The sequence below is a fragment of the Zea mays genome, chromosome 6 (assembly GCF_902167145.1).
Source record: "Zea mays cultivar B73 chromosome 6, Zm-B73-REFERENCE-NAM-5.0, whole genome shotgun sequence".
Taxonomy (NCBI): domain Eukaryota; kingdom Viridiplantae; phylum Streptophyta; class Magnoliopsida; order Poales; family Poaceae; genus Zea; species Zea mays.
The window spans coordinates 107,958,884-107,971,083 of NC_050101.1; the positions used below are offsets into that span (position 1 = coordinate 107,958,884).

The 12,200-nt window shown below is 45.4% G+C and overlaps 1 protein-coding gene across 3 annotated transcripts; it reads left to right on the plus strand.

Annotated features, from left to right (window-relative positions):
* Positions 1–7,841: 7,841 nt before the first annotated feature.
* On the plus strand, positions 7,842–11,995 carry LOC100279322 (uncharacterized). Of its 3 annotated transcripts, none has more exons than XM_008649489.4 (8): positions 7,842–8,470; positions 9,131–9,254; positions 10,269–10,398; positions 10,632–10,668; positions 10,765–10,987; positions 11,091–11,208; positions 11,281–11,376; positions 11,484–11,995. In XM_008649489.4, exons 1-6 carry the CDS (start codon positions 8,234–8,236, stop codon positions 11,177–11,179), a joined length of 840 nt encoding a protein of 279 aa, XP_008647711.1. In that variant the 5' UTR covers positions 7,842–8,233; the 3' UTR covers positions 11,180–11,208; positions 11,281–11,376; positions 11,484–11,995. The 3 variants fall into 3 exon arrangements, with proteins under 3 accessions (XP_008647711.1, XP_008647713.1, NP_001145815.1); XM_008649491.4 differs by having other exon boundaries at positions 10,272–10,398; NM_001152343.1 differs by having other exon boundaries at positions 7,892–8,470; positions 11,281–11,968.
* The last annotated feature ends 205 nt before the right edge of the window (positions 11,996–12,200 follow it).

The following is a 12,200-nucleotide window of genomic DNA, read 5'->3' on the forward strand; positions in this document are numbered from 1 at the left end:
AAAACTTGGCTTTCTCTACTAGTAAGTAATAATCTGACCAACTAAAAGCAACTGCTTGACTTATCCCCACATAAAGCTAGTCCACTACAGCCAAACAGGATACTTGCTGAGTATGTTGATGTGTACTCACCCTTGCTCTACACACCAAACCCCCCCCCCCCAGGTTGTCAGCATTGCAACCACTGCTCAGGCGAAGATGAAGCTGTGGAAGGAGACTTCCAGGAGTTCCAAGACTACGACGAGTTCTAGGAGTGGGTTAGCGGCAACCCCCAGTCGGCTGCCTGTGAAGGCCGCGTTTATCTATGTTTCTTTTCCGCACTTTGATTTATTGTAAGAACTATATGGACGTCTCAGACGTATGATGTAATCAACTATTATTCCCTTTTAATACTATTTTGAGCACTGTGTGATGATGTCCATATTATGTAACTGCTGTGTACGTGAATAACTGATCCTGGCACGTACATGGTTCGCATTCGGTTTGCCTTTTAAAACCGGGTGTGACAGAATCATATCCTAGTAAAAAGCCTTCTACAGTCTTAGGAGCAAATTTAGATTTTCTACCTCTTTTAATAAGAATAAAGCATTTGCTACCAAAGACTCTAAAATATGAAATATTGGGCTTTTTACCGGTTAGGAGTTCATAAGATGTCTTCTTGAGGATTCGGTGTAGATATAACCGGTTGATGGCGTAGCAGGCGGTGTTGACCGCCTCGGCCCAAAACCGATCCGAAGTCTTGTACTCATCAAGCATGGTTCTTGCCATGTCCAATAGAGTTCTATTCTTTCTCTCCACTACACCATTTTGTTGTGGCGTGTAGGGAGAAGAGAACTCATGCTTGATGCCCTCCTCCTCAAGGAAGCCTTCAATTTGAGAGTTCTTGAACTCCGTCCCGTTGTCGCTTCTAATTTTCTTGATCCTTAAGCCAAACTCGTTTGAGCCCGTCTCAAGAATCCTTTTAAGGTTTCTTGGGTATGAGATTTTTCCTGCAAAAAGAACACCCAAGTGAAGCGAGAATAATCATCCACAATAACTAGACAGTACTTACTCCCGCCGATGCTTATGTAAGCGATCGAGCCGAATAGATCCATGTGTAGGAGCTCCAGTGGTCTGTCGGTCGTCATGATGTTCTTGTGTGGATGGTGAGCACCAACTTGCTTTCCTGCTTGGCATGCGCTACAAACTCTGTCTTTCTCAAAATGAACATTTGTTAATCCTAAAATGTGCTCTCCCTTTAGAAGCTTGTGAAGATTCTTCATCCCAACATGGGCTAGTCGGCGGTGCCAGAGCCAACCCATGTTAGTCTTAGCAATTAAGCAAGTATAGAGTTCAGCTCTATCAAAATCTACCAAGTATAGCTGACCCTCTAATACCCCCTTAAATGCTACTGAATCATCACTTCTTCTAAAGACAGTGACACCTACATCAGTAAATAGACAGTTGTAGCCCATTTGACACAATTGGGATACGGAAAGCAAATTGTAATCTAATGAATCAACAAGAAAAACATTGGAAATGGAATGGTCAGGAGATATAGCTATTTTACCCAAACCTTTGAACAAACCTTGATTTCCATCCCCGAATGTGATAGCTCGTTGGGGATCCTGGTTTTTCTCATAGGAGGAGAACATCTTTTTTCTCCCCTGTCATGTGGTTTGTGCACCCGCTGTCGATAATCCAACTTGAGCCCCCGGATGCATAAACCTACAAAACATGTTTAGTTCTTGACTTTAGGTACCCAAATGGTTTTGGGTCCTTTGGCATTAGACACAAGAACTTTGGGTACCCAAACACAAGTCTTTGACCCCTTGTGCTTGCCCCCAACATATTTGGCAACTACCTTGCCGGATTTGTTAGTTAAAACATAAGATGCATCAAAAGTTTTAAATGAAAAGTTATGTTCATTTGATGCACTAGTGAAAGGGAATTAGGCTTACACCTAGTCCCTAATTAATTTTGGTGGTTGAATTGACCAACACAAAATTGGACTAACTAGTTTGCCCAAGTGTATAGATTATACAGGTGTAAAAGGTTCACATTCAGCCAATAAAAAGACCAAGTTTTGGATTCAACAAAGGAGCAAAGGGGCAACCGAAGGCACCCCTGGTCTGGCGCACCGGACTGTCCGGTGTGCCACCGGACATGTCTGGTGCACCAGGGGGACTCAGACTCAAACTCGCCACCTTCGAGAATTCCCAGAGGCGTCTCGGCTATAATTCACCGGACTGTCCGGTGTACACCGGACAGTGTCCGGTGCGCCAAGGGAGGTCGGCCTCAGGAACTCGCCAGCTTCGGGAAACTCCAACGGCTAGTCCACTATAATTCACCGGACTGTCCGGTGTGCACCGGACTGTCCGGTGCGACTCCGGAGCAACGGCTATCTCCGCGCCAACGGCTCTCTGCCGCGCAATTAATGCGCGCTCTGCGCGCACAGAAGTCAGGCGCGCCCATACTGGCACACCGGACAAGGAACAGTGCATGTCCGGTGTGCACCGGACACCCAGGCGGGCCCACAAGTCAGAAGTTCCAACGGTCAGAATCCAACGGCAGTGATGACGTGGCAGGGGGCACCGGACTGTCCGGTGTGCACCGGACTGTCCGGTGCGCCATCGAGCAGTCAGCCTCCCAACGGCCACATTTGGTGGTTGGGGCTATAAATACCCCAACCACCCCACCATTCATTGCATCCAAGTTCACTACTTCCCAACCACTACAAGAGCTCTAGCATTCAATTCTAGACACACCAAAGAGATCAAATCCTCTCCATATTCCACACAACGCCCTAGTGACTAGAGAGAGAGATTTGCTTGTGTTTTTTCGAGCTCTTGCGCTTGGATTGCTTCCTTCTTTCTTGATTCCTTTTTGTGATCAAACACTCACTTGTAATTGAGGCAAGAGGCACCAATTGTGTGGTGGCCCTTGCGGGAAGTTTGATTCCCAAGCAATTTGAGAAGAGAAGCTCACTCGGTCCGAGGGACCGATTGAGAGAGGGAAGGGTTGAAAGAGACCCGGCCTTTGTGGCCTCCTCAACGGGGAGTAGGTTTGCAAAAACCGAACCTCGGTAAAACAAATCCGCGTGTCACACTCTTCATTTGCTTGCGATTTGTTTTGCTCCCTCTCTCGCGGACTCGTTTATATTTCTAACGCTAACCCCGCTTGTAGTTGTGTTTATATTTGTAAATTTCAGTTTCGCCCTATTCACCCCCCCCTCTAGGCGACTTTCAACTAGGAGCTTTCTTCTTAGGCAACTTAGCACGGGTTGGTTGCCTAGAACTAGATGTCTCACTCTTATACATAAAAGCATGGTTAGGGCCAGAGTGAGACTTCCTAGAATGAATTCTCCTAATTTTGTCCTCGGGATAACTGGCAGGGTATAAAATGTAACCCTCGTTATCTTGAGGCATGGGAGCCTTGCCCTTAACAAAATTAGATAACTTCTTAGGAGGGGCATTAATTTTGACATTGCCTCCCTGTTGGAAGCCAATGTCATCCTTAATGCCAGGGCGTCTCCCTCTATAGAGCATGCTTCTAGCAAATTTAAATTTTTCATTTTCTAAGTCATGCTCGGCAATCTTAGCATCTAGTTTTGCTATATGATCATTTTGTTGTTTAATCAAAGCCATGTGATCATGAATAGCATTAACATCAACATCTCTACATCTAGTACAAATAGAAGTGTGCTCAACGGTAGATGTAGAGGGTTTGCAAGATTTTAATTCTACAACCTTAGCATGCAATATATCATTTTTAGTTCTAAGGTCGGAAATTGTAGCATTGCAAACATCTAATTCTTTAGCCTTAACAAACATTTTTTCATTTTCAATGCTAAGGCTAGCAAGAGACATGTTTAATTCTTCAATCTTAGCAAGCAAATCATCATTATCATTTCTAAGATTGGGAATTGAAACATTACCAGCAATAGAATCAACCTTAGCTAACAAATTAGAATTCTCATTTCTAAGGTTGTCTATAGTCTCATGGCAAGTGCTTAGCTCGCTAGATAATTTTTCACATTTCTCAACTTCTATAGCATAAGCATTTTTAACCTTAACATGCTTTTTGTTTTCCTTGATTAGGAAGTCCTCTTGAGAGTCCAAGAGGTCATACTTCTCATGGATGGCACTAATTAATTCATTTAACTTTTCTTTTTGTTGCATGTTTAGGTTGGCAAAGAGAGTACGCAAATTATCTTCCTCATCACTAGCATTATCATCACTAGAGGATTCATATCTAGTGGAGGATTTAGATTTAACCTTCTTCTTTTTGCCGTCCTTTGCTATGAGGCACTTGTGGCCGACGTTGGGGAAGAGAAGTCCCTTGGTGATGGCGATGTTGGCGGCGTCCTCGTCGTCGGAGGAGTCGCTAGAACTTTCGTCGGAGTCCCACTCCCGACAAACATGGGCATCGCCGCCCCTCTTCTTGTAGTATCTCTTTTTCTCCTTTCTTCTCCCCTTCTTGTCGTCGCCCCTGTCACTGTCACTAGATATAGGACATTTTGCAATAAAATGACCGGGCTTACCACATTTGTAACACACTTTCTTGGAGCGAGGTTTGTAGTCCTTCCCCCTCCTTTGTTTGAGGATTTGGCGGAAGCTCTTGATGACGAGCGCCATTTCCTCATTGTCGAGCTTGGAGGCGTCGATTGGTTGTCTACTTGATGTAGACTCCTCCTTCTTCTCCTCCGTCGCCTTGAATGCAACCGGTTGAGCTTCGGACGTGGAGGGACCGTCAAGCTCGTTGATCTTCCGTGAGCCCTTGATCATAAATTCAAAGCTCACAAAATTCTCGATTACTTCCTCGGGGGTCATTAGTGTATATCTTGGATTGCCACGAATTAATTGTACTTGAGTAGGGTTAAGGAAAATAAGAGATCTTAGAATAACCTTAACCACCTCGTGGTCATCCCATTTTTTGCTCCCGAGGTTGCGCACTTGATTCACCAAGGTCTTGAGCCGGTTGTACATATCTTGTGGCTCCTCCCCTTAGCGAAGACGGAAGCGACCGAGCTCCCCCTCGATCGTTTCTCGCTTGGTGATCTTGGTGAGTTCATCACCCTCGTGCGCGGTTTTGAGCACGTCCCAAACTTCTTTGGCGCTCTTCCATCCTTGCACCTTGTTGTACTCTTCCCTACTTAGAGAGGCGAGGAGTATTGTTGTGGCTTGGGAATTGAAGTGCTCAATTTGGGCCACCTCGTCCTCATCATAATCCTCATCCCCTACGGATGGTACCTGTGCTCCAAACTCAACAACATTCCATATACTTTTGTGGAGTGAGGTTAGATGAAATTTCATTAAATCACTCCACCTAGCATAATCTTCACCGTCAAAGGTTGGCGGTTTGCCTAATGGAACGGAAAGTAATGGAGTATGTCTAGAAGTACGAGGATAATGTAAGGGGATCTTACTAAACTTCTTGCGCTCATGGCGCTTAGAAGTTATGGAGGGCGCGTCGGAGCCGGAGGTAGAAGGTGATGAAGTGTCGGTCTCGTAGTAGACCACTTTCCTCATCTTCTTTATTTTGTCGCCACTCCGATGTGACTTGTGGGAAGAAGCTTTCTTTTCCTTCCCCTTTCCCTTTTTGCGGGACACTTTCGATGAAGCCTTCCCGTGGTTTGTAGTGGGCTTTTCGCCGATCTCCATCTCCTTCTTGGCGTGATTTCCCAACATCACTTCGAGCGGTTAGGCTCTAATGAAGCACCGGGCTCCGATACCAATTGAAAGTCACCTAGAGGGGGGGGGGGTGAATAGGGCGAAACTGAAATTTACACAGTTAATCACAACTACAAGTCATGTTAGCGTTAGAGATAAAATCGAGTCCGCGAGAGAGGGTGCAAAACAAATCGCAAGCGAATAAGGAGTGAGACACGTGGATTTGTTTTACCGAGGTTCGGTTCTCGCAAACCTACTCCCCGTTGAGGTGGTCACAAAGACCGGGTCTCTTTCAACCCTTTCCCTCTCTCAAACGGTCCCTCGGACCGAGTGAGCTTTTCTTCTCAATCACTTGGAACACAAAGTTCCCACAAGGACCACCACAAGATTGGTGTCTCTTGCCTCAATTACAAGTGAGTTTGATCACAATGAAGAATCAAAGAAAGAAGAAAGCAATCCAAGCGCAAGAGCTCGAAAGAACACAAGCAAATCTCTCTCTCTAATCACTAGGGCGTTGTGTGGAGTTTGGAGAGGATTTGATCACTTGGGTGTGTCTAGAATTGAATGCTAGAGCTCTTGTAAGTAGTTGAAGTGAGAAAACTTGGATGCTATGAATGTGGGGTGGTTGGGGGTATTTATAGCCCCAACCACCAAACTAGCCGTTTGGTGGGGCTGTCTGTCGCATGGTGCACCGGACAGTCCGGTGCACACCGGACACTGTCCGGTGCGCCAGCCACGTCACCAGGCCGTTGGGTTCCGACCGTTGGAGTTCTAACTTCTGGGCCCGCCTGGATGTCCGGTGGCACACCGGACATGCACTGTAGAGTGTCAGGTGCGCCACTTCGCGCGTGCCTGACTTCTGCGCGCTCTGGCGCGCATTTAATGCCTCTGCAGGTGACCGTTGGCGCGAAGTAGCCGTTGCTCCGCTGGCTCACCGGACAGTCCGGTGCACACCGGACATGTCCGGTGAATTATAGCGGAGCGAATTCCCGAAGCTGGCGAGTTCCAGAGTTGCTCTTCCTTGGGGCACCGGACACTGTCCGGTGTACACCGGACAGTTCGGTGAATTATAGCAAAGCGCCTCTAGATTTTCCCGAAGGTGAGGAGTTCAGCGTGATGTCCCCTGGTGCACCGGACACTGTCCGGTGCACCGGACAGTCCGGTGCGCCAGACCAGGGCACACTTCGGTTATCCCTTTGCTCTTTTGTTGAACCCAATTCTTGGTCTTTTTATTAGCTAAGTGTGAACATTTAGCACCTGTATAACTTATTCACTAGAGCAAACTAGTTAGTCCAGTTATTTGTGTTGGGCAATTCAACCACCAAAATTAATTAGGAAAATGGGTGTAAGTCTAATTCCCTTTCAATGCTCAACCTCAATGAAGAGTCGTCGAGCCGGCCCAAGCGTCGTCGAGTGTTCATCAAGGGTATTCCGCTTCCACAAAGTGAGAAACATCAGTTATTCACAAATGCTCAAGCAGCATGGCGCAAAGATGTTGAGTGCGCTTTTGGAGTGTTGAAATCTCGGTTCAACATTATAGCAGTTCCTGGACGTTCTTACTCTCAACGTACTCTTGGTTTGATCATGCGTGCATGTGTCATTTTGCACAATATGATCATCGATGACGAGCGTGATGCCAATTTAGACGAGACATATGAGACAGTTGATTCTACAGTCGGCCCGTCGATCTACTACAATACAACCCCGAGCCTAGCAGCTAGGATTCAAATGGACAACGAGATGACGGACACATCGATGTATACACAACTACTAAATGATTTGGTTGAACATGTATGAGGACATAATAATCATTAGATTTATGTAATTTTCTATTAATTATTATGTATTTTTAAATCGTCATGTAATTTTATTTTAATTATTACGCAATTTGTAATTTTTAATTCAATAAAAATATTATGTTGTGTGTTTTCTGAGCGTTGAAATAAATCCGCGTGAATTACTGAAATCTGAAATAGAAAAGCTGATGTGACTATAGCCTGAGGCTGTAGCCTGCTGCAGCCTGTGCACTGGAGCAATAGAGGCGAGAGTGGAGCCGAGAGCTGACGTGGCAGGGGCGAGAGAGACTGTGCACTGTACTCAGCCTAATGGGTCAGATCAGATCTATAATAGCAAATCCGACGAGTCTTCACCGCGTTGGCATCTATACTGTTGCCACGTCCACATAGGTACATACCATTTGGCCATTTCCCACTGGCCACGGGCCTCCCCCTCCAGTCGGCCAGTCCTCTCCCTCCCTCCCTCCTGCCTGGCCGTCCAGGCTTGGCGCGTTCGTTGCTTGGCAGATGGCAAAGAGTTTACCAACTCCCTTCTCCCTCCCCTTCCCCGCCCCGCTCCCGCGTAATCTAACCGCTGCTCCGATTAGCGCCATCCCACCGCTATAATTACGCTCCCGCCCTGCGCGCGCGGGCCTATCAGCGCTAGCTTAGCTATCCGGCCGCATCCGCTGCTCGCCTCCTCACTTGCGCGTGTGTCGTGTAGCATTTAGTCAGCTGCTCCTGCTTGCTAGGGTTAGGGTTTGCGGGCGCGCGCGCGCGTGCCCGCGCGTGAGCTGGCCGCGGGAGGGATGACGCCGCACCGGTCGCCGGCGGGGACCGGAGGAAGTGGCGGCGGAGGGCCGCCGGCGCTACACTACCTGAGCGGCCCTTACGGAGACACCACCTTCACCAAGGTTTTCGTGGGCGGCCTCGCCTGGGAGACGCGGAGTGAGGGGCTTCGCGCCCACTTTGAGGTCTACGGGGACATCCTCGAGGCCGTTGTCATCACCGACCGCGCCACAGGCCGCTCCAAGGGCTACGGATTCGTGAGCACGCCTTCCTCCTGTTTTTTTTCTTTCTGTTCCTATGTGCTATGCTGGTCGAGGTGTTGGCCAGGTTTGATTCTGGAGCTGAATGTTTGTTGTATTCGAATATGGAGACGAATGTGTGATACTGATTCTGTATGCAAAGATGAACTTTGTGGTTTGAATTGGGAGCTTTTGTGATCATCTGTGGATGCTGTTGTGGCGGTGGCAATTGGCAGTGGAGGTGTTAGAATTTGGGAGTTTTGCATTCCGTATGCAGGAATCTTGATGCAGTGGAGGTGTTAGAATTTGGGAGTTTTGCATTCCGTATGCAGGAATCTTGATGGGTGTTGACTTATTACCAATAGGATTGAGGGAAATAGTTAAATTTGTTACCTGGAGCCAGTGAAAGATGCTGTGATAAGAGCATTTCTAGGGTTTATGTGTTCAGGCTTTGGAAACCTAGTTCAATTTTGTGCCATGGAATTGGAAAAGAAATTTAGCATTATTTCTTGTATGAATCAGGGAACTATTTGAATTTCCATGGGGGTATGGTGAAAAAGAACACCTTTTTTTTTTGTGTGTGTGTGGGGGGGGGGGGGTCCAAATTCGGTTCAGATATTTCGCCTTTTTCCTACTTTTGATTTGATTCACTTTAATCATGTGTGGAGGTGTGTATAGGTAACCTTCCAGGACCCAGAGTCGGCGAGGATGGCCTGCATGGACCCATATCCAGTGATCGATGGCCGGCGTGCTAATTGCAATCTTGCCATCTTAGGGCGTCCTGGTCCAGCTGTGCCTTTCGGTAGGTCTGCTTACTTGGTTCCCTGATTTCCTAATTGTACAGCTGTTAAATATACATATGATTCTTTTCATCTGCTTACACTCTTGGTGTAAAGTAATTGTTAATCTATGCTCTATTCCCAATGTATTGGAGATTTGGACTCACCAAAATCACGGCATTTCTATGATTTCATTGTTACAGAACTTGATGCTTAATTTCACCGCCCCTTCTTTTCAACACCAACTAATAGTCTTGTCACTAGTGCTAACAGAGGGAAAGGGACTTGTCAGTAGAGAACTAGTATGTATTTAATTCGTTGCCTGAACATTCTAGCCCCAAAGAGGACTGTAGGATCTTCTACGAGCTCATTTATGAAAATAAAGCATTAGCTGTCAAAAATATACGAACGAACACAACTACTAGTCCTCTCTGCCAACGTATTTGGGAGAGAGATAGTAATGTGGGGCTTGATTGAAGAGAATAATAGATAACAGAGAGTATGAGCTGGTGGGCGGCAGAAAGGGTGGGCAATCATCACTGCTTTTCAATAAAGTGGTCCACTTACATGTCAGGCATCTGTTTCATGGTCTACAACTTGAATTTGGAGATATTAATCATCACAAGGTGAAGCATTGGTCCACATATTTGTTCATGATGGAATGCAAAGTTTATTGAGATGTTTACTGTTTATTCATGAGCCTTCTTGAATATTTTCTTATAGGTGCTGTTATATAGAGTAAAATAGCAAAGTTTTCTCAAGTTTGCTATAAAAATTGCTTGTGCGTTGTCTATCAGAAAAGTACTGACCAGGACCCACCAGTAAAATTCCAAAGTGAATTATAACTCCATGATTCATCCACACTCCTCATGTAGCCAATGAGTTTCACTAGTAATGTGTGCTAGTCTCAGTTGCAAAAACCTATTGCAAAGAAACTTTCTTATGGCTTAATGTAATGCACGCATGTTCACCTTTTTAGCCTGTGTGTGTATTCAATTATTGTGACAAAATTTCCCCTTCTTTTCAATGTGGTATAGTAGCACCTATAAGGCCGGTCATCCCTTACAATGGAGGTGTGGCGGTTCCAGGGGGCATGTATGTGCAAAGCCCAACATATCAGCAATCCCCTTACAACTACCCACAGGCCTTTGTATATTCTTCTTATGGGTAGGTTAACAGCTCACTCATTGCTTGTTGGCAAAGATCATGCACAGCTATGAATTTGATCTCCTGTTTGGTTTTGAATGTCTGGCGATATGATTAAAGTTGCTGTAGCTAGTCTGGAACTCTATGATTAGCAGGATGCAGTGTACATATAGTATCCCCTTACAGGAGTAGCTTTTTAGTTCCAATTTTAAAAGCCTATCCGCTTAAGTAATGACCATTTTTTTTCAATGCAGGCCATCAGCATATGGACCTGAATACCTATATCAGCAGGTTGAGAACTCCAAAAACATTAAACCACATCCTTTTCTTGACTAAGATGAAATGATTTTAAATTGTTGCTCATCTGTTTTATTTTTAGCTTTGTAGAATGCATATGGTCCATATGTTGGACAACAGTATATTCCAGTTTACGGTGGCCCAAGGACAGTAGGCCCAGCAGTCTACCCATATGGGCAGTCTGGCCAACCTGTACCAAGTGATCATGCTTATTCTCTTGGTTATGCCCCAAGTCGTGTTCTCCCACTATCGAATCAGAATGTTAACGCTGCAAATGTTGTGCGCATACCACCACTTCAACAATTTCCTCCAGGTAAGAAACTGTTGAGTGGAATCAAATGAACTTGTCCAAGAATATTTTCAATTGCTTAGGGCGCCACAGCTTATCATGCTCTTCATATAATTTGTGAAAACAGGAGCTCCACGACCTCAGCAACAGCTTTTGGCCCCTGCTCGTGCACCGCCATTCCCACAGAACAACGTTTCTGAACAAGCGACAGGTTGACAAGGATGCCAGAAAGTGACGAATTTTAGGTGTGTTTACTGTTTACGTCTGAAATACTCCTGCCGTTGATCTGTTGTAACATCTTGTTTCCCTCCCTGTAGGTATCCTATAGTCTGCAGCAGGACTAAGAAAAGTTGTACCGCTAAATTGGGCGGCATGCTTTTTTCTTGCAAATTGTTTTCGTTTGCTCTCTAAAGGTTAGCTATCACATTTATCTAACATTTGCAGCGGGGCCATTTATTAAAGGGCATCAGTCTACGTTGCATCTAGGCTGATCGATGTACTGTTTCTTATCATACTGCAGTCTGCAGGTTGTCCCTATCCATGGTTACCTGAACTTCTTATAACGTGAGTGTCTGATCTGCTCCGCGGGAAGGGGCAGGCAAGCTCGAGCGACTGAAGATGAAGCCCCTCTTGCTCAGCTTCTGTCAGTGTCTGTACATTCCCCATCTGCCAGACATCCTGATAGCTGATGGTCTGTGCAGGACCAAAGTGGATGCCGGAAATGGAGTCCGGCCTCCAACCTGTGTATAATATAGGTCATGTAGTGGTCCAAATCGTAGAACAGGTCCATTCTTTGAAAACATCTGGTTGTGTATATTAATTCTCTTAGCACCTTCAGTGCATGTTTTCATGTCTCATTAGAGGGAATAGGTATTTCAATGTCATTGCATTGTCAGTGAGTCATGTACATTATTATACTGAAAATGTAAACTATATATGTCATCTGTGTCAACTGACAACTGTAATCAAATAATGACATCCCTATCTTGGGAAAGAACATGATTTATTGCAAGTTGCAACGGATGGGGAAAACTAGGGATGGATACGGATACTTATTCAGGTGTTAGTTTTTTCCTTCTATGGCGAATAAACAGAATATATAATCTGCAAAAATCTGTATTATTGTTGTTAATATTGAGCTTGTTAAGATTCATAAAAAGTAAGTCTCAAATTTTTGTCCTATATCTTCACAAATGATAGATATAAAATTTAGATGATTTTTCACTTTTTTGTTGTA

Coding starts and splice junctions, on each gene's coding strand:
- LOC100279322 (XM_008649489.4), top strand. CDS start 8,234: ATGACGCCGCACCGGTCGCCGGCGGGGACCGGAGGAAGTGGCGGCGGA. Junction 10,399..10,631: donor TTTGTATATTCTTCTTATGG/GTAGGTTAACAG, acceptor TTTTCAATGCAG/GCCATCAGCATATGGACCTG. Junction 10,988..11,090: donor ACTTCAACAATTTCCTCCAG/GTAAGAAACTGT, acceptor TTGTGAAAACAG/GAGCTCCACGACCTCAGCAA.